This window comes from Amphibalanus amphitrite, unplaced genomic scaffold, assembly GCF_019059575.1.
Source record: "Amphibalanus amphitrite isolate SeventyFive unplaced genomic scaffold, NRLGWU_Aamphi_draft 000539F_arrow, whole genome shotgun sequence".
NCBI classification, from domain to species: domain Eukaryota; kingdom Metazoa; phylum Arthropoda; class Thecostraca; order Balanomorpha; family Balanidae; genus Amphibalanus; species Amphibalanus amphitrite.
The window spans coordinates 334,611-360,471 of NW_024882033.1; the positions used below are offsets into that span (position 1 = coordinate 334,611).

At 56.6% G+C, this 25,861-nt stretch overlaps 1 protein-coding gene across 18 annotated transcripts in view; it reads right to left on the reverse strand.

Annotated features, from left to right (window-relative positions):
• LOC122393524 (nuclear factor 1 X-type-like) overlaps positions 1 to 25,861 on the reverse strand; it is a 46,072-nt gene that overhangs the window by 5,870 nt on the left and 14,341 nt on the right. For 6 of the 18 annotated variants that reach the window (XM_043389676.1, XM_043389672.1, XM_043389668.1 and 3 more), the window contains 9 exons: positions 24,815 to 24,970; positions 24,353 to 24,458; positions 23,917 to 24,002; positions 23,358 to 23,541; positions 19,347 to 19,412; positions 8,384 to 8,482; positions 1,465 to 1,605; positions 599 to 790; positions 265 to 354 (listed from right to left, as the gene is read on the reverse strand). In XM_043389676.1, coding sequence (XP_043245611.1) covers positions 265 to 354; positions 599 to 790; positions 1,465 to 1,605; positions 8,384 to 8,482; positions 19,347 to 19,412; positions 23,358 to 23,541; positions 23,917 to 24,002; positions 24,353 to 24,458; positions 24,815 to 24,970 — 1,120 coding nt within the window. Of the gene's footprint in view, positions 1 to 264; positions 355 to 598; positions 791 to 1,464; positions 1,606 to 8,383; positions 8,483 to 10,763; positions 10,854 to 19,346; positions 19,413 to 23,357; positions 23,542 to 23,916; positions 24,003 to 24,352; positions 24,459 to 24,814; positions 24,971 to 25,861 lie in introns of all 18 variants that reach the window. The other 12 variants (XM_043389667.1, XM_043389662.1, XM_043389663.1 and 9 more) reach the window with 4 other exon arrangements.

Sequence of the window (25,861 nt, forward strand, 5' to 3'; positions counted from 1 at the left end):
GTCTAAATTTGGCAAAGAAGACCACCTGTTCCATTTCACCAAGGATAAAGTGTTGTTTCAATTCGTAGTGCCAATGTTTGTGGCCTCTCCCCCGACGCTGATCTCCCTTGGTTTCTTTATCCCAGTCCAGCCCTGCGTGACAATGCCCCTGAAATCGACGCTCCAATCCAGCCCATCACCCGGCCGTTTTATAGCGCATGTGAAAGGTGGATATGTTTCCTTACTATCTGACCCACCCCTTATCCACCCTGTGCCTACGGTTACCTTCTCTGTGATGCGGACTGCCGGCCTGGCGGTGCTCCTGACCAGAGGACTCCGACGAGGGGGTGCGCACGAGGGGAAGGGCGGCGCCCGCTGTAGCAGAGGAGCGCTCCGTTAGTGGTCGGCGCACACACACACGCACACACAGACCGGCACGTCACACACACAGGGTCTCACAGCAGCCGGTCGGAACGGCCGAGAGAGGGAGGGCGCAGGGAGGGAGGCTGGGAGGCCGCGGGTCTAATCGGCACGGACGAACGATAAGGGGGGACGCGGCAGGCCTGTCGCCTGTACAGCATGCGGCAGGGAGGGGCGGGCGGCTGGGACAAACACTCACCCAGCGTGCCGTGGTCGACGTCGGCATGCCATGAGCCCTGCGAGGCCAGCGAGACGGGCGACTGGCCGTAGTAGCCGATCTCAGCCTGCCGCTCGCGCTCCTCGTCAGAGCTGAGCCGGCGCATCCGTTTGACGCGCGGCTCGGCAGCAGGACTGTGCGAGGCGCGCGGCATCGCCAGCGTACCCCCGCCGGCTGTCGGGGCAACGGGGTGTCAGATGACACACCAACACTGACACACTGACACTGACGCTAACACAGCGTACCCCCGCCGGCTGTCGGGGGAACGGGGTGTCAGATGGCACACCAACACTGACACACTGACACAAGGAAAACGCCACCAGAGGACGGTCTGGGGCTGCTGCTGCAGCGCAGGGGGCGCCACAGCCGACATCCGACAACACTGACTACTGAGCCGCCCTGACAGAAGTTCAGCACTTGGGATCAAACCCAGTGGTTCGTCAGCCAGCAAAAGTCTCAAAGAGTCTTCATAGCAAATCCCTGACATTTTGCGTCGGCATAGGACCATGAAGGACCATCAGCCTGTGGTGCAGGGGCAGGGGGGGGGGGGGGGGGCATGGAGGGATGGCTCAGGTTGTATGGCTGAAGTATTCACAGCAGTATCCTAGCCCTGTGGCCGTGAACTGGGTACCGCAGGTACTCACAGTATGCGCCCGAGACGAGCATGCCGTGGTAGTCAGGCGCCGGCAGTGACTATGGCTCGGGTACTCAGGAGGGTGAGGTGTGTGCATCACGGGTACTCACAGTATGCGCCCGAGACGAGCATGCCGTGGTGGTGAGGCGCCGGTAGTGAGTTGGGGACTCCCATTAGGGCCCTACCCCGGTGACCTGTAAGCTCGGGTACTCACAGTATGCGCCCGAGACGAGCATGCCGTGGTGGTCAGGCGCCGGCGGCGTGTAGCTGCTGCAGTAGTAGTTGACCGACGAGTTCTCCACCTTGATGGTGGTGAGCGTGGCCGGACTGATCCCGTTCGGCGAGACAATTGAACCTGTGTGACAGTCAGACAGTCCGACAGTTAGACAGGACTGTGCACCATACAATCAAGACATATCCAGACAGTCGGACAGGGTATGACAGGACCGAGTAGGTGGACAGGCAGACAGGGCCAGACGGAGGCGGATTCAGAGCAACCTGACTTGACGGACACTGTCGGGCAAAGCCGTGACCGTTGAGTTACATGACGGAGAGAACAGAAGACGTTCCAGCATGCAGAGTTGAACCCACACACCGTGGAATACGGATTTGGAACCAAAAGCCAGAACACACAAAGTTCAGACACAAAATCCGACAAGAGAACATGGGGTTGGCTACACGAACAAACTGAGTCAGGGTCGGACGAAACCAGCGAGCAACAACAGTCAGTCGATACTCGGCAGGTCGCCTGAATCACCGCCCGACAACTGACTCAGACATTCAGTCAGTCACCGACAGCCGTGTGATCCGTCAGCGCTGTATCTTCACAGCTCTACCGAGCGACGCCCCAGTCCCGGCTGGCTGGCAGCGGAGCAGATCGACGTCACAAGGCCAGAGGGCGCGGGGTCAGGTCAGCGGCCCACCCACTCACACCGACACAGAGAACGGAAAAACCCGGACCGAACAACACCCTCCCTGGCGGCGGTTCAACATCGAGACAGCGAACTTGAGATGTTCGAACAACAAACATCGAACGTCAGCAACAGCTAGTTAGTGAAATGAGATGACAGAAATACCCAGAGCCTGATGAAAACCTGTTTATGTGAGTGTGAAAAAAAATCAACATGCTCTAAACATATTCTACATTCCAATCTCGAAATAAAGAGATGGCTTGGGAAACCCATTTTCAAAAGCAAGCTCATTAGTCATAACTGATCTCCAAACTTTGGCAGATAGTTGACTGAAACCACTTCAAAAAGGGTAGGTATGTAGTTACCTAATTAAAACATAAATTTCACTTCAGCGATTAGGTACTGACATTTGGTCAGCACCAAATGCCACCAATAATTCTAAGGTGTTTATTTGTAATTGCTGCAGTTTGAATCTCCCACGATTATGCAGATATGCGTTGCAAAAAATTATCTCCCCCTTACTCTAGCGTTTTGCGGCTTGAGAATCCCGACATTTCTCAGAAGTCCGATGCTCCGGAGAAGATAACAAACGCACAATTTTCTAAAGTGGAAACATTCCCCTGGTCTATAACGGAATGGAAGAAAATTTCATAAAAGGGTGTTGATGTCAGGTTTTACTCGTTTAGAGCGCAAAAAATTACCTTGTTCCCACCTCCTAACGTTAATTCTCCTCTAAATGAGGCGTTTGACGCAGGAAACCACCGCGGCCGCTATCGCTAACGATCCTCCAGGGCGGCCCATTCGGATGGGTCCCGTCTGAAGCGGCGAGGGGAGGCTGAGATAAACCCTTCCTCCCCCGTGTCCCGTCCCCAGTCGCGATCATTTGCCGCGGCGTCTGTCGGCGGGGGAGTCCGCCGTCCCTGCGGGGTGCATTAATCGAACACATCGGCCGATAGCCGGGTTCGTGCCGGCGACTCCGAGTCGGTTCAGGTGCCCGGGGCTGGGTATCAGTGTAGACAGTCTCAAACCACTACCGTCTCTATTCTGGGCTTTATCACTCTACTTCAATTTACACTTCGCTTCTCAGATTAAGACAGAATTCAGGGTCTTTTGAACAGATTGACTTCAGACGTGTTCAAACAATGCTGATATACTAACGTTAAATTCACACTTTTTCACATCAAGAGGGTTTAAGTGCAATACACACCTCACTATAGATGCAAAGACCATCCACGTGCTGCAGATCTCGCCTTGGCTTGTTCCGAGCAGAGGGGCAATAGCGGCTCATCCCATCCACTAAGCCATAAGCACCACGGCGAGGAATCCTGCCGCACGAGCGACTAACCAAGCAACCAAGCTACCTGTCTTGACACACGCCAACCACAATGGTTTGTGGTTTTACGGAACCGTTCTCCTACTGTGCATGATGTCACAGTCGTGTTCCGATGACCTGTCCAGACTATGAGCAAACGAGTTCAAAAGTCGAAATTAAGCCAGGATCAGACTTCTCACGAGGACTTCAACGTGACGTGGTAGCTCTCACAAACCACATATCTTGCCAATGAGATCAATATTTCGAGCCCTTAACATTTCGAAAATGAGTCCTAACCAGTCTTCAAGGATTTAATCCTCTTCTCAATAACCCGACGCAAAGCCTAAAAACTTGACAGAAACATCTAAAACGGCTGCACACGATTGCACCGTTCAGTAAGCCCAGCACGATCTGATCTATTCGGTTGAGGTCTCGCCACGCGGTACGATAAGGAGGTCACACACCAAGGCCGGTCCGACGTTCATTATTCATAACGCCTTGTCCAGGTCACCGTCCACTGACCGCGGCTCTGTGCAGTAATCGAGACGGGTCCGTGTTGGAGCGAGCGCCGTGGGCGGCGGCGGGCCTCCAATGCAGCACTGCACGGTATCTGGGCGGGGCGGGCGGCTCGGCGGCCGGCCGGCGCACCGTCGGACCGACAGAGTACTCGGCGGGGGCGCCTCTCAGGCCAACAAAGCGGCTAATGTGCGCCCTCGGCGCCCGGGAGGCGACACGCACGTCGTCGCGGATCCATCATCTTTACGGCGATGTTTTCGGGCGGCCAGATCGGCGGCGGCGAGTTCATTTCCCGGCGGCGGCTGGCGGCTTCCGTGTGCCGACTGTCGCTGGAGAGCAGTCATTAGTGGGCGGCGGCGGCGGCCCATCCATCGCCGCGCACCGGGCCGCCACCGCCACCGGCCGGGGCGGCAAGGGTGACACCGCCACCGGCAGGGCGGCAGGGGTGTCACACTGACACCGCCAGTCGGGAAGGGTGGCGCAGCTGTGCTGTATCATAGGCGGCCAAGACAGTCACCGCCGGGCACCCGTCAATATGTCATTGACCGATTTTGATCGACCATTCGAAGCTTTACCACGCCAAGCTCCATCACATATTCAATGCGGCAGAGGGATCATTATAAATTAAATGGACCTAACAAAATCACGTGAGAAATCGAACAATTGTATGAGCAGAAACGATGTTCGTGCCACAATTTTGTGCCATCTCTTTCGGCGCCGCACGGTGCACGTGGAAGCCGTGCTCTCCTCGCGGTGCACTGGTACAGCCGGCTCGGCGGCGTCAGGCCGGCCGGCCGGCCACCACTGCGTTCCGTCCGGCCAGGGGGCGGGCGGCTGCCGTCGGCCCCACCGGCGGTAAGTTATACAGGCCGGCTGCTGACGAGGCGCCCCGACGGAAGGAGCCTGATGGGCGGCAGCCGCGCCGCCGCCGCGCACAGACAAATCACGGCCGTGGGTGACACCCAACTCCGCCCGCGGGGAGCCGGCGGAGCCCGGGCCGACCGAGAGCACCCAGGGGAGCGGTCATAAGGGCCGGACCTCAGTCCGACCCACGGGAGAGGCAAGTCGGACTCGCTGACCGACCGTCGAGAACCCAGGGGAACGGTCATAAGGGACGGACCGGAGGAGACCCACGAGAGCGGTCAGTCGGACCGGGTGACACAATGGTCGTCACAAATTCGGTTCGGTCAACTATTACCAAGCATTAGAATGCATTGGTAAGCATAAATAATGTAGCCAGTAGGTTCAAGGGAGAGAAAACTGAGATAAAAATGTAAAAGAAAAAACGAACGATTCAAAGGGGAAAAAACTATAAAATGGTACAAATACTAAAAAGAACAAAAAGAAAGACCATGCACATAAAAAGCAGCAACGGGTCGAACAACTAAAAATACCTTGAACCAGGCAACGCAAAGAGGGACTGAGACACCTTTTTCGTTATAACTACTATTTTACCTACCGCTATGTCAGAATCGTGCCGCCCTCCCCAAATATTATGTAACACCAGACGGGCCCATGGTGTTCTTTCGTCAGTCGCGCATTAGTCCTGCAAAGTGTTCGACTTCGAGAGTCCTGAGGTCTCCCCCATCATTAGCCGCATTGTGAATTACAGTGTTCCTGTGCTGATTGGCTATGCTTTTGTATCTTACATTGTTCCCCAGCTAGTTTCGCTGTATTTATTGTATTCCACCACATTTCCCCTACTAGCCCCCTGCCCCATTGCGAGTTACACAATATCCCCCACTCGCCGCAATGTGAAAATCCCCATAGAGCCCTTCTCCGGCCGCGCTATGAGAATACCCCTAACGTTCCCGCTAGCCACGCACAGTGTGAGTATCCCGTCCAATCTGGGTGCGTCTCGTTAGCCCGGCCACAATAGGGTCCACCGTCCACTGCCGGCTGGACGCTCCTGGGCCACCTCTCATTGCGAGCAGGCTAATTATACGACACAAGAGGAGGCAGCGACTGGCCGGTAGGATTGGGGAGCGGTGATCCCCTCCTGACGACTATAGGGTTCGAGAAGCCACCCTAAGCTAGTACGCTCTGCCTGTAGGAGCTGCGACGGGGCCCAGGATTTAACCCGCGCCCCACTGGGGTCTGTGTATAACACGCCCTACTGGGGGGGGGGGGGGCTATTCATAGCCCCCCCCCTCCTAACTCCGAAACTACTGGGCCGATCGTCAAAATTCAAACGGCGTCTGATAGCCCCGGAAAATCTGTCGAACGAAACCTAATTTCATTGACCTCGAGGTCACCGATGACGTCACAGGTCAGGTCAAAGTAAACATTATTAGCACTTTGGCTTGTTCACATTTTGGGCTCTGGCCGCCGTCTTACAAGTCAGATCAGGCTCATTTTTGGTTTCCACACTCGTGAACAGATGCTCTAGATACCTTGCGGGTACCAACCTTGTACTTTGATTTTCAGGTCAGGGTCAGGTCATCACAGGTCACGAAAATATTATATCATGCGTCGGTCACGTGACACATGTTTTATGGTCCATTTAGGCCATAGATTTCGAATTTCATGTCGTCTATGTCATTCGAGGTCATTTTGAGTCGAATTTAGCTTAGGTCAGGTCACTTTCAGGTCAAAAAAGGTCAAATTTTGAAGTTGAAATTTTTCAACAAAAAAGGTGTCTATTGGATGCAGTTTGAGCTCAGGAACACGATGGTGCCATTTATATTGGTGTACGATGCCAAATACGTACTGAAAAATTGATTTGAAAAATTAATAATTGTGAATTTTTTGCAATAATGCGTATAACTTGGCCATTTTTGAAGATATTTAGCTAAAACTTGCTAGAGTTAGTCATAATCATGCGTTCTGTTACATATATTCCGTTTTTTCGAAAAGTCAAAAACCTTTTGAAAAAAATATAAAAATATAAATTTTGAATATTATTATATACAATTTTCGAAATTTTCAAAATTTTGAAAATCCGAGATAGCAGTTTCATAGCGCGGTCAATTCTGAGTTCTTTCATGCAAAGAAATTGGATCTAGCTTAAAAACTGAGCTCTTGGGAGCGATTGCCGTGGTTCAATGTTTTGCGTCGAAATCGGACGAACATGACGTCACTCTGACGTCATTTCCGGCCGACCTATGGTAGGTACGAAGTTCAAATTTTGACACAAGGTGTCAAATTGATGCAGCCGAAGGTACTGAAAGTTTGGCGTCGATCCGTCAAGCGGTTTGGAAGTTATTGCAGAAAAACGGGAGGGGGGGCTATAAATAGCCCCCCCCAGTGGGGCGCGGGTTAATTTGGAATTTTCCTATCTAAAGACGTTTGAATTTTCTTAACTTTATGAAAAAGACTGTGCGAGCGTAAACGAGGTCGCAACTCGGCATCCTTGAATCTAGGAACTGACACGCGAGCTTGGTAAAGTTGACTTGTTACAATACTCGGGACTGGTGTTAGGGAATGTTGCAGCGCTGTAAATACGTACCGTGGCGATAGTAGCGCTAGATCCCGACTTGACAATATCTACAACCCTACTATAGACCCATATTTCAGTTCATAACATACTACGAGCAAAGTGCATCCCAAAATCCTGAACTATACGACTGTCATTCAATCAGATCCAATCTGCCTGGCCGTTCGGTTCGCCCGGATGCTCTTCTCGCAGCGCTTGGCCGCCGGGAGACGTCCCTCCCCGGTCCTCCCCCAGCCCGTGAGCGGCAGCTGTTCCCCGCGGCTGACTGCACCGCCACCACATCGGCCACACACACAATACAGACGACCCGCAATCGGGCGGCGACGACCGCGCGCGCCTTTTATGATCCAACTTGAGAAATTGGGCGCGCCTTGATAAACCTGCGATACGCGAAAATAATCCCCCTGCCCGGTTACGACGGCATGCGTGGAATAAATCGGTCGGAACGGAGGGGACAGGGAGCACGGGGAGGGGGAGGGGTGGGAAGGGTGGATCGGCGGCGGACTGGCGTGGATCTGCGGTTGGGCTCGCGCGCTGAAGACTGGTGGGTGGCGGCGAGGTGTCAGAGATAAAGTTCCCGTGGCGCCGTCGGGGATCAGGTGTAGAGAGCTCACAGGGATCGCAGGATAGGACCGACGAGTCAGACGGGTCATTCCCCAGTCGCACGCCCAAAAGCCGCACCTCAGTCCACACTCGCACACAGGACTCTACGAAAAGCAAACGCTGCCAAAAGAAGGGAAAAGATGAATATAAAACGCCAGGCTATGCGCACGTTTCCGCGATTGAATTTTGTTCCCCTCCCCCCATACATGACCTCAGCCAATAAAGTGTCCGATTTCTTTCTCAGTCAGCTAAAAGAATTTAAACGCCATTCACCTCCTACACAAGATCCATTTACACATATCACTCATTACTTTTGTTCACACAGCAGAATCTGGTCTGCTCCCCCGGCACTTACCTTTGGAGAGTCGCCACAGTTCTGCCGACGAGAAGACGCCCGTGGTCATAACGGTGTCGTTGGGAAGCACGCCGGTGTACGGGTTGTGGTTGTAGTGACCTGGCGACACAGCGCGCCACACAAATTATATAGAGGGCGTGATGAGAGGGGTAATGTGACTGCTTAACTCCACACAACCCCCAATATCCCTGAGCAACGTCACTCGCGAGCCACAGGACAGAACTGTTCCGCTTGAATGGTGCAAAATTATCAGCTCAGCGAGTCATTTCATCGGAACTAAGCAATGCAGCGATTTCAAAACGCATGCTAATAAATGCATCTACAATTAAAATAAAATAAAATGAATCGCATATGATCGAGGAAAAAGGAACAAACCGCTATTCAGATAAATATCGCTCACAACGCAACAAGACGGTCATAAAGGTGCGGCGATTAATTTCCACATGGTTTCGCAAAAGCTTACTGCAATATCTCAATCACTCCTTTCCTCCGCCCAAAACCTCATTGCCGTCCTGATGAAAATGACCCCACGTGCCGATCGGGTAGCCTAGTTCCCTTCCCTTGACCCCAGACACCTGTCGTAATGTCTCTCTGAAATGCGTGTGTGCGCGTATGTGCGTGGCAGTAATGGACACCCACCCATCACGGGTCGGCCCTCAGGAGCTGGCCCCACCTGTCACAGATCAGTCCGCCACCAGTCACAGATCGGTTCAACCGTCACAGGTCGGTCCGCCACCCGTCACAGTTCCGTTCAACCGTCACAGGTCGGTCCGTTACCCGTCACAGGCAGGTCGGCACGTCTCGGCTAATGGTTCGTCTGTCACGGATGGCGTCCAGCGAGCCACGCAGAGCGGGAAATAAATTAATGACATCTCTGTTTATTTTGTGACCTGGACCCGGGCCAGGCCGCCGGATCACCGACCAATTTCGCAAAACGGCCCGCACTGCGCCGAGTGGAGACGCCAGACGCGCTACGACCCCGTCGCAATTGGAGGACATAAAAACAGGAAACAAAAACAATACGGCAGAAAGATTACAGATTAACCGGAAAATAAAAGCAGACGGGAGCCCTTCTTGATGCTTCATCAGCGCGTTTACAGCTTTCCACGATGTCTATCAGTGTGCTCGGAGTGTCTTCGACAGTGTCGAAGAACTTGCAGATAGTTCTACTTCGCACTAGATGCATCTAAAGTTCATCTAGAAACGAATTTATTCTTGAAGAGAATCCGGACATCTCAACATAGCCGCCTACAGCACGCACTCGGCGATCGTGCGACCGCGCGCACAGCGCAGTCATGGATTAGGTATTTGGCGCAGTTCTCCGCCTCGAGCTATGCGGCACAGCATCACCGCAGGCGCCTACCACTAACGCCATCTATGCACGGAAGTTGGAGTTACTGAGAGCCGCCGCCCTCTTATCCCCGATATTCCAGGAGCAGGGAGCAGCGAGTCGCCAGGACTTGAAGGATTAAAACTTAAGAACTTGGTAAAACAAGCAATGCTCTTCCTACTATTATCTTATCTTGTACAGTTAATAGCAATCATACTCGTGCCATCCGCCCCGCTCGGCGTCACTCCCCTGTGGCGTTCAGCAGCTGCCAGCTGCCAGGGGATGGCTGCGTCCCCAGCTCGGCTGGCCGCCGTCACCTCGCCAGGCCACGACACTTGGCCGCCGCCACACATGGATTTTGGCACCGCACGGGACGGCGTGAGTGCGCGTGGGCACCGGCACGGGTGGTGGCGGCGTCGGCACACATGTGGCTGTTGGCGGCCGACCGGCACACTCTTGGCCGCCGCCCGGGCTGGAGCCGCGCGCCGCGCCGCCGGCCAGTTGGCATTAATTGGAGGGTCAGGGGCGGCCATTCACGAGGGCGCAGAGGGGGCGCTACGATGACGATCGTCGTGAGTAGGTGACGGCGCGGCTCGGTTTGCCAGGGGACGACTCACGCTGCTCGGGGTGGCACGTGCCGGGGAGCTGAGCGCGCAGCGGAGTCATTCACTCAGCGCCAAGAGCGGGTGGTCCGAGATGAACCACGCTATGCGGGAGACAGGCAACCAGACGTAGGAGACAGGCCATGATACGTGGGAGGCAGGCCACGAGGCGCGGGAGGCAGGGCATGAAATTTAGGAGACAGATCACGGTACTCGAGTCTCAAGACACAGAGGGAAGGAAGCAGGCACATTCAGGCCGCGATCGTATCTCCGATACAGACACCATGCACGGGATCAGCACTGACAGAAATAATTTGAGGGCAGAAAGGACAGGACAGGGCCGGCCTTTCGGACATTCTCACGCTGGGCTGAGAGAGATGCAGACATACAGAGACAGAGAGGCAGGCGGACGGGCTGACTGACTAGCGGGCGTGCAGAGGCGGCTCACCGTAGTGGAAGCAGCCGCTGAAGTCGGCGCCCGGCCACTGCTGCAGGTACATGGCTGGGTGGTGGTGGTTGTGGTGGTGGTGGTGGTGGCCTGCCACCCACACACGAAGCCACAGCGGAGCGGGGAGGCGGGCACACGGCGCGCGAGAGAACAGGCAGACGGGTTAGTGAGTGAGGTGGGGCGGCGGTGCGGGCAGCCATAGAGCAGCGCAAGCACACCGGGTGAAGAAATGAAAAGAAGAAAAAGGAAATATGAGAAATTATGCAAAAGAAAAATAGATAAAACATAGAGAAAAGACAAAATGGCAAGGAAAAAAACGGAAAGCTCAGAAAAGGAGATAGAGAGAAATAAAGGCGGGAAAGATTAAGAGAGAAATGAAATTAGAGAAACAAAAGAGGGTTTGTGAGCCTGCAAGGCGTCGCAGCAAAACGGAGACAGAAGGGCACACCAGGTGAACAAGACAGCCATGTTAGTGGGGTCACGCAACATATTGAAGGATTTAAGCTTTCAAAAAGTATGCTGTTAGTTGACAGAGTGCACACGGTTAGCGGGAGAAGCACACACCAAGCCAGTAACCAAAAGGTGACAACAGAGACCGACGTTCCCTGCACCAGCCGTTCCCTGCACCAGCCGACCGCCGTTCCCAGCACCAGCCGTCGCCAGCGAGCACATGACCGTGGTGGAGAGGAAAGAACAGGCAATGGAGTGGTAAACGGTATGTATGAAATAAATTCGAGTAACATCGATGGGAAATGTTGTTATTCACAAATTCAGTGAAAGATAATCCACAGCCAAAAGCTCAGCTGGCGGACATTGGGAACGATGCGGCTACAATCGGGTCAAAATCAGCCAATCCGGAGGCGGCAGTTTGCTGTTTTCCACTGCTCGCCCTACGCACATGAGGTGTTGGCTGTACGGGTTTGAGGCATCCAATACTTTGTGAAGCCCTTCCCCAGTAAAACTCAGTGTTATATAACATCCGCTTCGGTTAAGCCCCGAAGAGCAGTTGATAAGCTGGGGAGATCGCGATGAAGTCGGACAGAACAGCCCCATACTAAGGGAGTTAAATGGACAGTTCGGCGAGCAAAGTCGCCGTTATCCCACCGAAAGACAGTGGGCGGCGCTCTAAGTGGGTCGGCCGGTGGCGGTGGGCGGAGCTCAGGGGGTGGGTCGGCCGGGGGCGGTGGGCGGAGTCCAGGGGGTGGGTCGCTCGGGGGCGGTAGGCGGAGTCCACGGGTGGATCGGTCGGGGGCGGTAGGCGGAGCTCGGGGGTGGATCGGCCGGGGGCGGCGCCTCAGACGCGCGCCGGCAGCCCCCTGTCGCCGACGTCCACCAATCATCTATCATCGTTGCTATCAGCACCGGCACTGGCGCAGGGGCCGCGGCGGAGCTGGGGATGGGGCTGGGTAACTAGTTCTTAGGGGGGGGGGGGGCTAAGGCTGGGTTGGAGCTGGAACTAGGGCAGGGCTGTCGCTGTAACAGCGGCTACGCCTGCTGCAGCAACTCTGGCTAGGGCTGGAGCTCTGGACGCCGGACGGAATCTGAGTGTGACTGAGGCTGCGAATGGAGCCACTGCACGGTCTTGCCGAATACCAGATTAGCGCGAATTTAATCAAAAACCCGACTTTCGATAAACTGTTATTTATACCTATCAGTGGGTAGGAAATTGTCTGAAGTTATCGGATAGAACCTTATTTTTAAGCCACTTTACCATTTGAGGACTTATATCCCTGCCGAAAGTAGACCCACGCTCCGGTTCCTAAAATCGGGCTATGGTACTGATAAATATGTCCAGTTTTCAACGTAAATTTTACGGAAGTTTCGAGAAGATATATGAGAAAATAGCATATCACCGGATAGCACAATTCATGATGAAGCTGTTTCTGCTATCATGGTAGCTTTTCAATGAAGGGTTTTTGAGTTTAATGAGTTAGAACAAGAGCCCTGCATGTGTATCGTTCTCACGATAGTATTTAATAAAGAAGTTGAAAAATGTCAAAATGGATAAAAATGGATATGACGAATAGGGCATGGCTGAACTCTCCGCACCTTTCTGAACATAAGCGAGCAAGTTTCAGTTGCCAGTTTTTGCCTATTTGCCGTCAACTCAGCTTTGAACATGTCTAGTCGGCCGCCCTATGTGACCTGACCAAGGTCGGGGGCGGCGCGGCCGGACAGGCTCCAGCCTAATAAACTATCTCAAGCACACGAAATCGTGATTTCATGCACTCCTTGCAAGGTCCGATGCTTCACTTATGCATTGTTGGTCTTACGTGACGTCATTTATGACGTCACTAGGGTAATAAGAGTTTTTCGTCAATAACTCCCGATTAAATTGAGCTAGCGAGTCGAGAAAGCCACCAATGGACTCAGGAAGACTTGCCGAATCGAATGATATGCAACATGACCTCCTTCAACCAACTTCGTGATCTGGAGGACTCTGACCTGACCTTGACCCACGGTCAACACCTTAAGTTAACTTCAGCCGAACAAAAGTATACCATTCGACGCGCCTGAGTGAGGCGAACATGATGATACCAAAATTGCGGCTCTGCGGCATTTTTTCGCGAAGTTATTAATAAAAAATGAATCCGCGCCTAGTTCACTTGACCTGACCTCAGAGGTCACAGGCTGGCCTGAGACCTTAAAATCGGATACCAGTCGCTGCGTCTCGTAACGGCGCACACGCTCGTTTTTTTCCGCGGGGCTCTAGCACCATCAGGGGCGAAACAGCGACTGGGGTCGTACCAACCCCCCTCCCCCCTTCGGCCGGCGCGTATTTTGAAAACCAATAAGTCCGGCGAGGGGTAAGTGTCAGTTTTGGAACCAGAGAACCATTTCCAGTGGATCCGAGCGGCGCTGGGATTAAATTCGCGCTAAACTGGTGTTCGGCCACACTGTGCACTGGTCTGGCTGATACCAAGGCCGAGACTGAGGCTAAGGATGGCGCCGATGCGCTCTATGGGCCGACTCTGATGTAGCCCGGGGCACAGTTGGGTGCGGTGTTTTGGCTGCCGGCGGCGGTAGCCGTCCGTTGGGCGGCAGCCAGCCGGCGGCCGGTCGCGGCTGGCGCGCTGCCGCCCGCCGCGCCCGTCCCTTTCTGTGTCGCCGCCGGCCCAGTGCGCCGCGACGCCTGATTAGTTGGCACCGATCCGACCGGCCCCGTCGGCGCCGATAGATGCCGACCCCCGGCCCCCGGGACGGCAAAGAAGACAGAAATTCCCAACTGCAGCGCCAGGCCACGGGCCGAGTTCATCCGACGAAACCGCTTTCTTAGAGCAGCATGTTAGAATGCAACTTATCCGGTTTCGTCAGTTATTTACCGGATTTAAATATCGGGTCAGATTATTATTTGGTGAAAAGAGCAGATAAGGGAAGCTTACGAGCGACTCTGGATTGGTGACGTCTTAAAAAGCCAATGGCATTGAGGATGCGGACTAGGATCCTGCACAATTTCAAGAATTTCACTGATGGTATACCTACCAAGATCATCTGAACAACTGATGCCATCGATAACAAGATTATCTGATTTCTTCAAACATCAATTCAATATGGTTCAATGGTGTTTTTTTTTTCTTCTCGAACTGAAGCTGACGCAGAAATCAACTGCAATGGGATTGAACTTTTATATGAACGTTTGGTTCTCGCTACGCATTCATCCATTGCTCAATGCTCATGTTCACGGGTTTCCCTGAAAGCCAATACATTTCAAGCGATCCTATCTTCCTGTGCGTTTGCAGATCTCAGCCGTGTGCGCAGGCTCTACCACCCGCGATAGCACCGGATGCCTCCCGCCCATCAGAGGAGCGCCGCCCGCCGCAGCCCGCCCATACCGACTTCAGAAGCAGCCGCAGCGACTGCCGCAGTGCCGCGCCGGCTTGCCACAGAGGCGGCGCTGTGTCGGCGCCACATGCAAATGTCGGCGTCGACGGCGTTTTCGAGCCCTTTACGACGCAATAGCGGGACGACGCGTGCGACGGTGAGCGGCGCCGTTTGGCGCGCGCCCAGAGTCGTCTGCAACAGAGCTCGGAGCCGCGACGGACGGGCCGTTTTAGCCGCGGCCCCCTCCTCCTGAGCTGCGGTTCGGCTGAGGTGCGGCCGCTGCGGACCGCCAGCCGGCCAACAAGTGCCGCTCCCCGGCTGCCGCCGAGCTCGTTTGGCCGCTCGGCCGCCTTGGAAGCGGTCCTGCTGGCGCCGACCGGCCGCGGCCCACCCTCCTCCCCCGAAATTTGGCCGTTTGTCGGCATTTTTCCTGGCGATGATCCCTGGCGCATCTCCCCGGACGAAACAACCACCATGGATCTTGGCATGGGGATGCCCTCATAGGCAGATGTAAATATTGGCTCCTTTTATTGGCAAAGGGCGGCGGTCGGTGCTGGCGAGCTGGGCCGGTTCGCACAGAGCGTGGCCAGCAGGGGCTGAGGAGGGAGCGCGACCGCCGCCGGAGCGGCCCAGTGGCAGCTCGACAGTGACACGACTGGTCAGCACAGTGAGAACGGTGGGTCGACCGCCCGTGTGTTCAGGAGGGGAGTGTGACGGCTGTTGGTATCTGAACTGAGAGCGTCTACCAGCGGAGGTCGGCCACCGCAACCCCCGCAGACGGCACGTCCGGCCGGGCCCGGCGCGAGGGCCGCCTGTGCGCCACTGCATCCGCCGCCGGGGGGCGAACCGACACCTGCCGACGCCCCGGCGGTCCGGGGACGCCGCTGCCGACGCTCGTCGGAGCCGGCGGCGGCGCCATATTTGGTGCGCCGGGGGGTCTCCGGTGACCTGCCGGCCGGGCTCAGCGGCGGCCCGCCCGCGACCCCCGCGTCTGTGGGCCCGCTCCAAACTCTGGCGGCCCTTCGGCTCCTCCGGCTCCCGGAGAGGTCTCAGCCGCAGGGAAACTCACTGCAGCTGCAGCAGGAGGGACGCGCCGGCGGCGGCCGGCCGCTCCGCGGGGCCCACCTCGCCGCGGCGCGTGTATTTCGGGCCGCGCAAAAATAGCCTGACACCGTTGGCAGGGGGCCATCGCGGCGATTCGCCGGTGCAGCGGCGGCGCCCGCGGCCTCACCGGAGCCCTGCGCTGCCTCCGGGCGGACGGCGCACGGGCCGAACGGCGGCTCGCGGCGCACAGCGGACGGGTGCCCGGCCTGTCATCGGAGACCGTGGCGGCCACGGCCTCGCCGGCCGATCGGTGGCGATAAGACCCGACCGCAGAGTCATCTGACCGAGCCGAGGGCACTGAACTGCCGTCAGAGTCGTGCAGGGCAACTCTACTGTCTCCGTTACACACAAGCATTCAATCAGATTCGTCCTCAGGTACATGGACAAGGAATGAACGTCTGACATCAGAGTCGAATCATTCATTCATGAATTTGTCATTCTTCTTAGAAAATACATAGGTGGGATTATCATCAATCTTTTAAAGTTCAACCACATTTTCTCTTTGATAAGTTTCTGAGGCATTTGACCAGTGAATGAATGTAAGCACAGTAAAAAAGCTACAAATAATGAAGTTGATATGGGGAGGCAGAACAGTGCAACTAGAGATGTGAAGTCAGGCACTCACCATGCTCAGTTCTCAGAACTGAGCGGGCGGGGATTCAGACATCTGCTGAGCATGAGTATGTAGTGCGGGGGAGGAAGGGGCTCCTGCCGCGGAGGCGCGGGCGCGGCCAACTCATGGTGCGGCCGTGCGCGAGCGGTGGGGCAGGGGAGTAGGGGAGGGGAGAGTGCACACTGTACCTGTCTGCCAACGCCGAGACAGGACGAGGTCGGCCAGACCTGGCCAGTGCTGGGCGCCAGGAGTCCAGCACGGTCGGGTGGCACGGTCCACTCAGCTCAAGGCAGGGGACTTGCGGGGGCTTAGCTTTTAACTACCGAGCCGGACTGGAAGCTACCGGCCAGCCATCAGTCGGGTTACCAGCCGGTCCGACAGCCACCCACGCCACCGATCCCACAATCCCTGTGGGGGTGGGACCACCGCACGGCACGGTCGGAAATGGGACCACCGCACACCCATCACGGCAAGGTCGGGGCGGGACCACTTCAGAGCCGGCTCTGCCGTGGGGCGTGCTCCGGTGCCGCGCCGTACCGCGCCGTGCCCTGACCGGCCGGGCCTCTGACCCGGTTCGCCGTGGTGCACGCCGAGACGCCCCCGCTCTCTCGGCCGGCGCGGCGCCTCCCTGGCGAAACGCGGCCGGGCCCGGCCGGTGAAAACGGCGCCGTGGCCAGCCGGATGCGGCCGTCCCCGATCGGCGCCGGACACAGCGGACCAGAGCGGGTCTGGGAGAGAGAGAACCACGGCCCGCCCGTGTCGGCAACAGGTCCGGCCGGCGACCGTGTCCGGGAGAGCGGCCCACCCGACCCCCACCCACTGGGACTGCCGTCCACCGGGGCAGACCGACTTGGTATCACCGTCTGAGAGTCACGGCACCATCAGTCGCCCAAGCCCGCGGACCAGACCGCCGACTCCGGCATGAAGTCATCTCCTTTCCCCTCTAAAACGTTCAGTCTTCTGTCGCCTTTTCTCGGGAACGATCCTTTTCCACAGGGTCACTCACTATCCTGAACCATGGACGGTCCACAACGGGTTATCCGCCTCACTCATGCCTCCTTTTCACGCGTTACTCTTCTGACCTCTCTTTTTCGCCTCAGCTGTCGCCTTCTGCCCCATCTCCCTATGACTGTCCTGAGTATCCCACCAATGGGTCACTCACTGTCACCCCCAGGCCACGACCGTCCCACCGCAGAGTTACGCGTCCCCTCCCGACTCTCCCTCACAGCCGTCCCAGCGCGGGGTCAGCCGGTCTCACCCGTCCCATCATCGATAGCTCGCGCCACGTGCGGCTAACGACAAAGTGATACGGATGCCCGTCTCCGGCCGCCTCCCCCCGGCAGCGGTCCCTCTGGCACCGTGCCGCCGCCGATCACTGCCGCTGACGCACGGATGAATATATTATCGGACGATTCTGATTAGCCAGCATTATTTTAACGACGGCCCAGCCGGCCGGAAGAGATGGTCGCTGCAGACGCGCCGTTATTGTTTACCCTCTCGCGGCGGACGGTGGGGAGAATCGCGCCGGAACTGGCCGACCGCGCCGGCCGAGCCGTCGTCGCCGCGCTGCCTCCGGTGGCCGCCGCGCGTCCGATGAACCGGCGGCCCCCATTTCCACTGGGCTCGAGGCCAGGTAAATTTAGCCGGCGCTCGCTGCCGCTGCGCCGCCGCGCCGCTCCGCACGGCCGTGACACAACATCGGCGCCGCCATACGATAGCCGTACGCAAAAAATAGCCCGGCGCGCGGCGGCCGTAACGCGCGCGCCTCGGCTCGCCTCTGCCGAGCGACGGGGCGCGACGTGGGGCCGTGCCTTGTCACGGCGGGTACCAGTTGGGAGAAGTCCAGCGGCCCAGTGGCCCCGTACCGGCGCCGCCGGCACTGCTGGCAGCCCCTTGGCGCGCTGCGTGCCGCCGGCTGCCAACATTCCGCGCGCGCGGCGCAGGGACAAGGGCACCGGGCGGCCGCGCGCGGGAGGATCAGCGCGGCAGGTGGCGACAGGTCCGTGAGACCCGGGCCGGGCGGGTCTCGGCACCGGAAGGGGCCGCGGAACTCGCCGGGTCAGACCGGGTCCGCGGCTGTTTGTGTCCGTCCTGGCAGCCGCTGTCGACCGCAGAGAGCCTTCTCCTGCTGTTTGGACGTAGCTGCCGGGTCCGGCCCCTCTGCTGGCGCAGCACTGGGCTGGTCTGTTCAGTGGCGAGCATCTCTCGAGGAATGACGGGCGGGACTGCCGAGAAACTCATCCCTCTTCCGCTCACAACAACCGCTCACTGCTCCCTGGAAGACGCACTGTTTTTCTTCCCAAAAACAATACATGGCCTATCTTCGCCGAAAGTGCTCAAAGCCACTGATTCAGTATACGAATGCTCTGTCGAAGCGGTCTCACTAGGACTGCTGTTGTTGGCAGTGGCGAGTTGGATTGCCCCATGACTGATGAACATCACTCAGAGCCGGATCGACGAGCTTCCGAATAGGTCAAATATTGGGCCTAGTTCTCTATGATTTAACCTAGGGAGTATGCAGTATCCTAACGTGACCTAGCCGCTCAACTACGGGAAATGATTTCGTCGTTATTAGTTGTAATTCATAAGACAGTTTCACAGTTATTCGTAGTGTCTCAAAGCGCAGCGGTTTAAACGAAGTGAAATAAATAATAAATTGCAATGCACATACTCGTAGCAACTATCAGACGTAGCTTACGTAACAGTCTAGAAGGAGATCAACAACAGTTTACATATCATTTAAATTTCAATACCCTATCGCCTTTTTAACGCCGTTACCATCCCTGTCGCTCGCGCCGTGAGCTTTCCGCCCCTACCACGCCTCCCGAGCCGGAGCGCAATAAAGGCTCCAAGCATCGACGATAAATCCGCCCGGTAGCAAGCAATTAGCGATTAGTGCGACGTCTATAAACCAGCTTGGACCCGAGGGTTGACAGCTAGGTGAGCGCGGCTCGCGGGACGGAAAACGGGGGAGAATGAAGATGAAGGGAGCGGCGGCAGGCCGGGGTGGGGAGGAGAGGAGAGGCGTCGAGACTAGGTCTCACCTTTGCTGACGAACCGGTCGTCGTTCTCCAGCTCTGAGCCCTCGCACGTGTTACCCGGGATGCTGTCTGAAAAGACAGAGCATCGCACGTCAGGACGGCATGGTCTGGTCAATGTAAAGCATCACTGACAGGCACCAGCAGCAGCATCAATTCTCAACTCAGAACGGTAGACTTGCGTCAGCGCGCTAACGCCTGGCCAGGCTAGTGCGGTTAGGTCAGCGCATCAGCGGCATGTCACTAGCTTCCCCGGTAGTAGCTTATGAGATTTCCAATTCCTACCTCCTACCCTTCTCAGTCCATAGTCACCACATCCTAGTTAGCTTCTGGTCCTCCAGTTTGGCAGAACCGACCTAACTACTGAAGCCACCCAAAACTATCAGTCATGTCCCTCCGAACAGATGGACGGATCAGTCCTCAATCCTCTCAGCCGCGATGACGGCAGGGCGGGGGCGGGGGCGGGGGCGGCCAGCTGACCGAGCCTCGGACAGGTGGACCGTGTCCAATGGTCCGGTACGGAACGACTTTCGCCAGTAAATTCTGCCGGCCGACCGGCACTGAAGGCCAACTCCGGGTTCATGCAGCACGCCCTTTCGGCGCCGCTACGAGGAAAAGTGGACCAATTTCCGAGCCTCATCCCACCAATCATGCATTTCGCACTCTAATTCAGCATGATTCACGGTTGCTAAATTACAGTGAGGCTGATTCACAATTAACGCCGATTTCTCTATTCATTTCAATTTCATATCTACTTAAATCACGTCTATACGCATTCGATCCTCGTCTCAGCGAGCTCCTCCAACATAAGGCTCCAGTCGACTGAAGAGTCAGTCCAACTGACGCCGATTCTTCCTCTCGGCTCGGCGGAGGAGCCGGCGCCTCTCCACCCCGTCGGTGGCCACCGATCGGCGGCAGAGATCACACCGCGCCACCGACGCGACGATAATTTGCCAGCTTTAATCTGGCCGTTTTTCGGAGGCGGCCGCTCCATAAAGCCACCATTAGCCGGCGTATCGGAGCCGTAAATTGCCGGTGTCGACGCGCGGACCGATCGCGGACGCTCGGCGCCGCCCGTCCGTCGCCGATCGACGCCGATACTGGCACGCGTAAATTCACACCGGATCAGCACGCGTGGCTGCCGCCGGACCGGACGTTGAGCGGCGCCCGTCGAGCGGCGGCCGACGGGCCGGCGCCGTCCGGCCGCCGTAAACCGCTCGGCGCCGGAGTCGACGCGTCGTTTCCACGCGGGCCGGCCGCCGGCGCCGCGGTCGCGATGCCTTTTCTATGCCTTCCACGTCAAAACAGCGGCGCCGATGCCGGGCGCGGCGCGGCGACCGGCCCGGATTCGGCGATTTAGGGGCAGTTGGAGCGGCGGCGGCGGGCCTATCCCAACGGCAGCGCGCTTGGTCGACCACCGGCGGAACGGCCGGGGCGGGGCGGCGGCGGCGGCGGCCGTGCGACGATGGAGACGCAGCCAGGCGAGCCACGCGCCACTAAGTGGACTGGAAGTTATGTCCGAGACGCAGGCGGCACTGCTGATTTAGCGCACGGCCATAACGGCCCAAACGGCAAATTATTACCATAATTGTCCACGGGGCGGCAGCTAAACAGCAGTAGTCAGCACCCAGCATCGACTACATTATACATTCATAATCGGCGCGCGCGAGACAAAAGTGTGGTGCGGCGGCGTCGGGTTGGACCACTAACGGGCTCCGTGGCCAACTAGCGGGCGCTGAGGTGTGGCCATTAGCGAGCGGAGCCGAGGGAGACTGAATTTCCAGTGCAGGCCGTGCTCGGTAAGCACAACACATACAGCACGCGTCGGAGAATCGCCTGCAAATGATCCTGGAGACCATTCGCCAATCTCAGTGCAGTAGCTACGGCTCATTGCTCAGTTACGACCGGATACCTGTATTAAACAGGAGAGGCAGCCACGGAGTCCTCCGTTAGTTATGGTAAGCCATCATGCCAGGGGAACGCCAGAAACAACAGCCATAAATACAGATTACAGCGCCTAGAAAAACACCGATATTTGAAATATATTGACAGGTTACGAATCACTTGATACCAACATCAAGCCGGAGAAGATTTAATGAATAAATAATGTCACAAAGATACCATCTATCCGTTCAAAATGATCCAAAAGATAGCGCTAACATGGTGCATATTTCGTTTCCTAGCTGCTCGGGCCCTAATATCAGGCTCAGAGCCTGTTACGAGAGCTCTTATCTACACCCACCCACCGACACTCGCCTAATCGTATGACGATATGACTTACGTATTTGCGACCGCAGAAGAAACAAGTAATGTACCTATGCGTTGAACCAATACGTAGGTAGTTATTCATCGTCTTATTTTTATTCCATTTTGGATTTAACTTAAAAATAATTCTACAGGAAGCCGTAATTATTCTGCAGTTAACGCTCATTTACGGGACAACTACCCAAGCAATCACCCATGCAGCACCAGATAAATGCCATTATTTTGTATTTTATTCTCGCCAACAATTTCAGAATAGCAGCCGGCAGGTCCCAATAAAATGCTAAACAAATGCTTGCAGTCGATTGATTATTGCCGAAGGGCTTCACAAATATCGCTTGAGTAACTCGATATCCGCGAGCATTTATTTATATCCCTGCTGAGCAGAGCATCTTTCTCACATCTTCAAAACACACAAAAACCGTGGCCGGTTTATTTATAGCTGGCGCGCAACCCGACGGCAGTGCAGGGCGCGTCGGGTGCGCGCGCGCTGCGAACGGGTCTCTGCAAGGCGGCTCTCTGCGCCTCGAGCCCTCAAAATACCAGCCTGCAGCACATCGCGCTGGCAATTAGCCGTAATGAGCGCCGCGCCGGCCGGGCCGCGCCGGCGACACGGGCCGAAGTGGCGACGGCGGCCGCATCGGTGACGACGCCGGCCGGGGGGAGGACGGCGCGCCGGGATTACGGCCCGATCCGACGGCACACCGTGCCGCGCCGGAACCAGCAATAGCTCGGAACAAACTGCCGCCGGCGCGGGAGGCGCCGATTTATGGTGAGCGCCTTCCGCGCGGCCGGGCGACGCGGAGCGGCCCGCCGGCCGCCGCGCACCGGCCGCTCCGCCGCCGGCCGTAAAATTTACATCTGAATCCGGCCGGCGGCGATGAAAGGGTGGCGGCAAATGCTGTCGTATTTGTTACCGATGTCGCCCGGTCGCCGGAGTGCCGCGGAGAGGGAGGGTGGAGGGTGGGGGCGGAGACGGCCTCACGGCTGAGCCGCCGCCAAACCGAGCGGACGCATACTACTCGGGGCGACAAATGGAGTCGGACGGTCGGCAGTGACACGGCGCCGGTAAACACACCGTGAATACGTGGGCACGACACCCAGCGGCCGGGCAGCTCACGGACTCGCGCTTTTCATGGTCTCACGGGAAACGGAGCTCGGTTTGGAGCACTTTCAGCAGCAGCAGCTGAGCGGGTGGGAACCGGCTACAGCCTGAGCCAGACCTGTGTCGAGTTATTTTGGACAATATCCACCCCAAGGCTCGCGCTGAGCCACTGATCCACCGGCTCGCTTCAGACAGGTGAGCAGCTGAGCCGCCGTGTGGCCACCAGCGGCAGGCGGGCGGCGGGCGGCCTTGTGGCACGTGTAAGGCCGCGGATAACGGAGCCGACTGGTGCGTCATCAGTCTGCCTTCACCCCGTCGTGCCGGCCGGCCGGCCGTCTGGGAGGGCTGCGACGGACAGCATCACCCACAACCCAATACCGCAACCGGGACTGCAGTCCCCATACCGGTCCTACATTAGTCGGCTTAGTTTTCGTCTCCTACACAAGTAGACACTCTCCAAGTCCCTGTCCCACACCACCGGTCGCCAGTCCTGATCAGTCCCAATCCCACATTGAGTCAGTCAGTCTATTTCCAACCCCTGGTCTACTCAGTTCCAATGGCGGGTCAGCGCTGAATCCCAATCCAGTTAGAGTCCGCTGATCGACTCAGTCCCCGTCCCCATCCCCTCCCCGGTCATTCATCACACTCACCGGGCCGGTGCACGTAGTTGGCCAGGTAGAGGTCGAGCTCGCGCACCGAGATGTTGATGTGGTACGGGTTGACGCACAGCTGCGGGTGCATGCAGTCGGGCGACTTCTCCAGCCGCTCGCCGTCCGTCGACTCGAGGGGGATCGCCTTGAAGAGGATCACCATGACCAGGTCCAGCCGCCATACCTGTGGACAATCGGCAGTGATCGTTGAGCGGTGTTCAGCACGAAGCCTGTGATATTACTGATTGGCTTCGGAAGTGTGTGTACAGAAAAAAATCGACGCTACACCCTTGAAATTGTCCGTATAGTTAAACGAGTAAGATCGCCCGAGATGGTAGCGTATCGCCGCTGATAGGGCTGGCCCAGTGGGACTCGCGCGGAAGACTGAGAACCCTCATTCCCAAAGCCGGACCATCATCCCGGGAAGCCTCCCATACTTCGACCGATCACCCCTAACAGCCTTCCGCCTCCCTCCGCCGCCCTCACCGAGCACAGCTGGCGGTGCGACCATAACCGTGCCCCGCCAGCTGCGTTCCGCCCATCCCCGCCGGTTACCTACCTTGTCCGCCTGCCTCAGGCAGTCAATGCGGCGCATCTTGCCCTTCTGGTCGGGGTTGGACAGCACGCACATGGCTGGCTTTTTACCTGTGGGTGGGAGAGGGTCGGTCAGGGGTGGCGACCCACCAGCACAAGGTGGCTGGTCTAGATAGGACAGAAGTCGACTGCCCCGTGCCGAGAAATACGCTTAGTGGTGTGCAGCTAGCATGCATCGCGATAAATTTGATCAATCATAACATATAAAACGTTGCAATGCAAAAGTATCCACTGTAATTTAATCAATTGCGATTAATTGTAAGGCGTCTACTTTATATTATAGCCGTTTCAATATCATTTGATAACTATGAATTTCGTACCTATATAACTGCAGGAGAAACCATAAGCAGACAACAATCCAGGACGTGCACACGATCACACGTTATCGTCTCCAGACTCACCGGTGACGGAGAGAACAAAGTCCTCGCGGCACTCCTGGGTGATGTCTTTCCGGAGTTTGCCGAGGAGCCGAGACGCCCACTTCTGCTTCACCTCGGCCTTCTCACTCTGTGGTGATGGTAAGCGGAGGGTTAAACTTTAGAACTCAGAACGGCCGGCCTACCGTACAGGACCCGGTTGGCCGCGGGCTCAAAGACGGGAGTAGACGAGCATCACCTACGCGAGACACACTCAGCCAGGGGCCGATATGTTGCACTGTGGCTAGGCTGACCAGTAACGGACTGAATGTGTGGGGAATGTCCATTCAAGGCAAATATTTGAGCATGTAGAAAATTAGGTCTCTTTAAGTAAATATGCAGCGCGTTCTAGCAACATTCATCTTGAGAAAGAAAAAATAATAATGACAGACCCACACCCTAATGAAATGATCTTTTTCACAGCGGGGTATTTTCATGAAGACCCACCTGCAGTTCTTCTTTACAGCGGCGTTCCTCTTCGAGACTCATTCGCTTCTCGTGCTTTTTGAAGTACTTGCGTTTGGCAGCCTGCAGATTGAACCATGTGTAGGAGAAGGCCTTGACGTGAGGCAGCAGCGCCTCGATGAACGGGTGAAACTCATCCTGAGAGACAGAGATAGGCCGCAGTCAAAGACGGTCACTCATGAAACATATGGAGAGGGAGACCGTGGTCACAGACGGATCAGACAGAGAGGAAGACCACAGTCAGACGGTCATACACGGCACGACACGATGGCGGGCGGGGGGGGGGGGTCATAGACGGCCACATGCGACACACACAGAGGCACAGCTAGTCTCAGTCCGGGGCGGTCACAGACGGCAATGACGGGGAGTAGAGGACGTGGCTACCGACGACAAAGACACCGAATCGGCCTGGAAGACGACCCCACCTGTCCTGAGTGCGGGCTGGAGGATGAGACACTAACTCACCTCCTGACCGACTGCCCCGCCCGAGCAGAGGTGAGACGAAGGATATTCGGAGAAGACGAGCCGGAGATGAGGGAAGCACTGGGAGACCCGAAGAAGCTGGTGGAGCTCCTGAGGCGGCTGGGCCGCCTGTGAGGCGTCCCCCCGTATGGCTTCCAGCCAAGGGCCGGAAGCACTTCAACTTCAACGACAAAGACAAGGAGCGGAGTCGCGGTACGGTCAGTGAGATACGGAGTGGAACCGCGGTTACATACGGCACAGCCACAGACAGGGAGCGACAGGGAGATGGGTCAGATAGGGAGTAGAAGACAGGGAAATGGGTCCAACACTGAGTGGACAGAGAAATAGGTGTCTATTGGTGTCTATTCAGGATACAAGTTATATCGTCTTTTCCCGTGTCGGTAGTTTCCTAGCGCTACGAGTTATGATTCTGATTTGACGGCGGTTCTCCCATCAAACTATTCTCAGACGACTACAAAACAAAACGAAGAAACAAATAAGGGGGCTAGTCAGGGAGTCAGCAAAGCACTGCTTTTCACGAAGCATCTTGCAGCTTGACACGGTTCA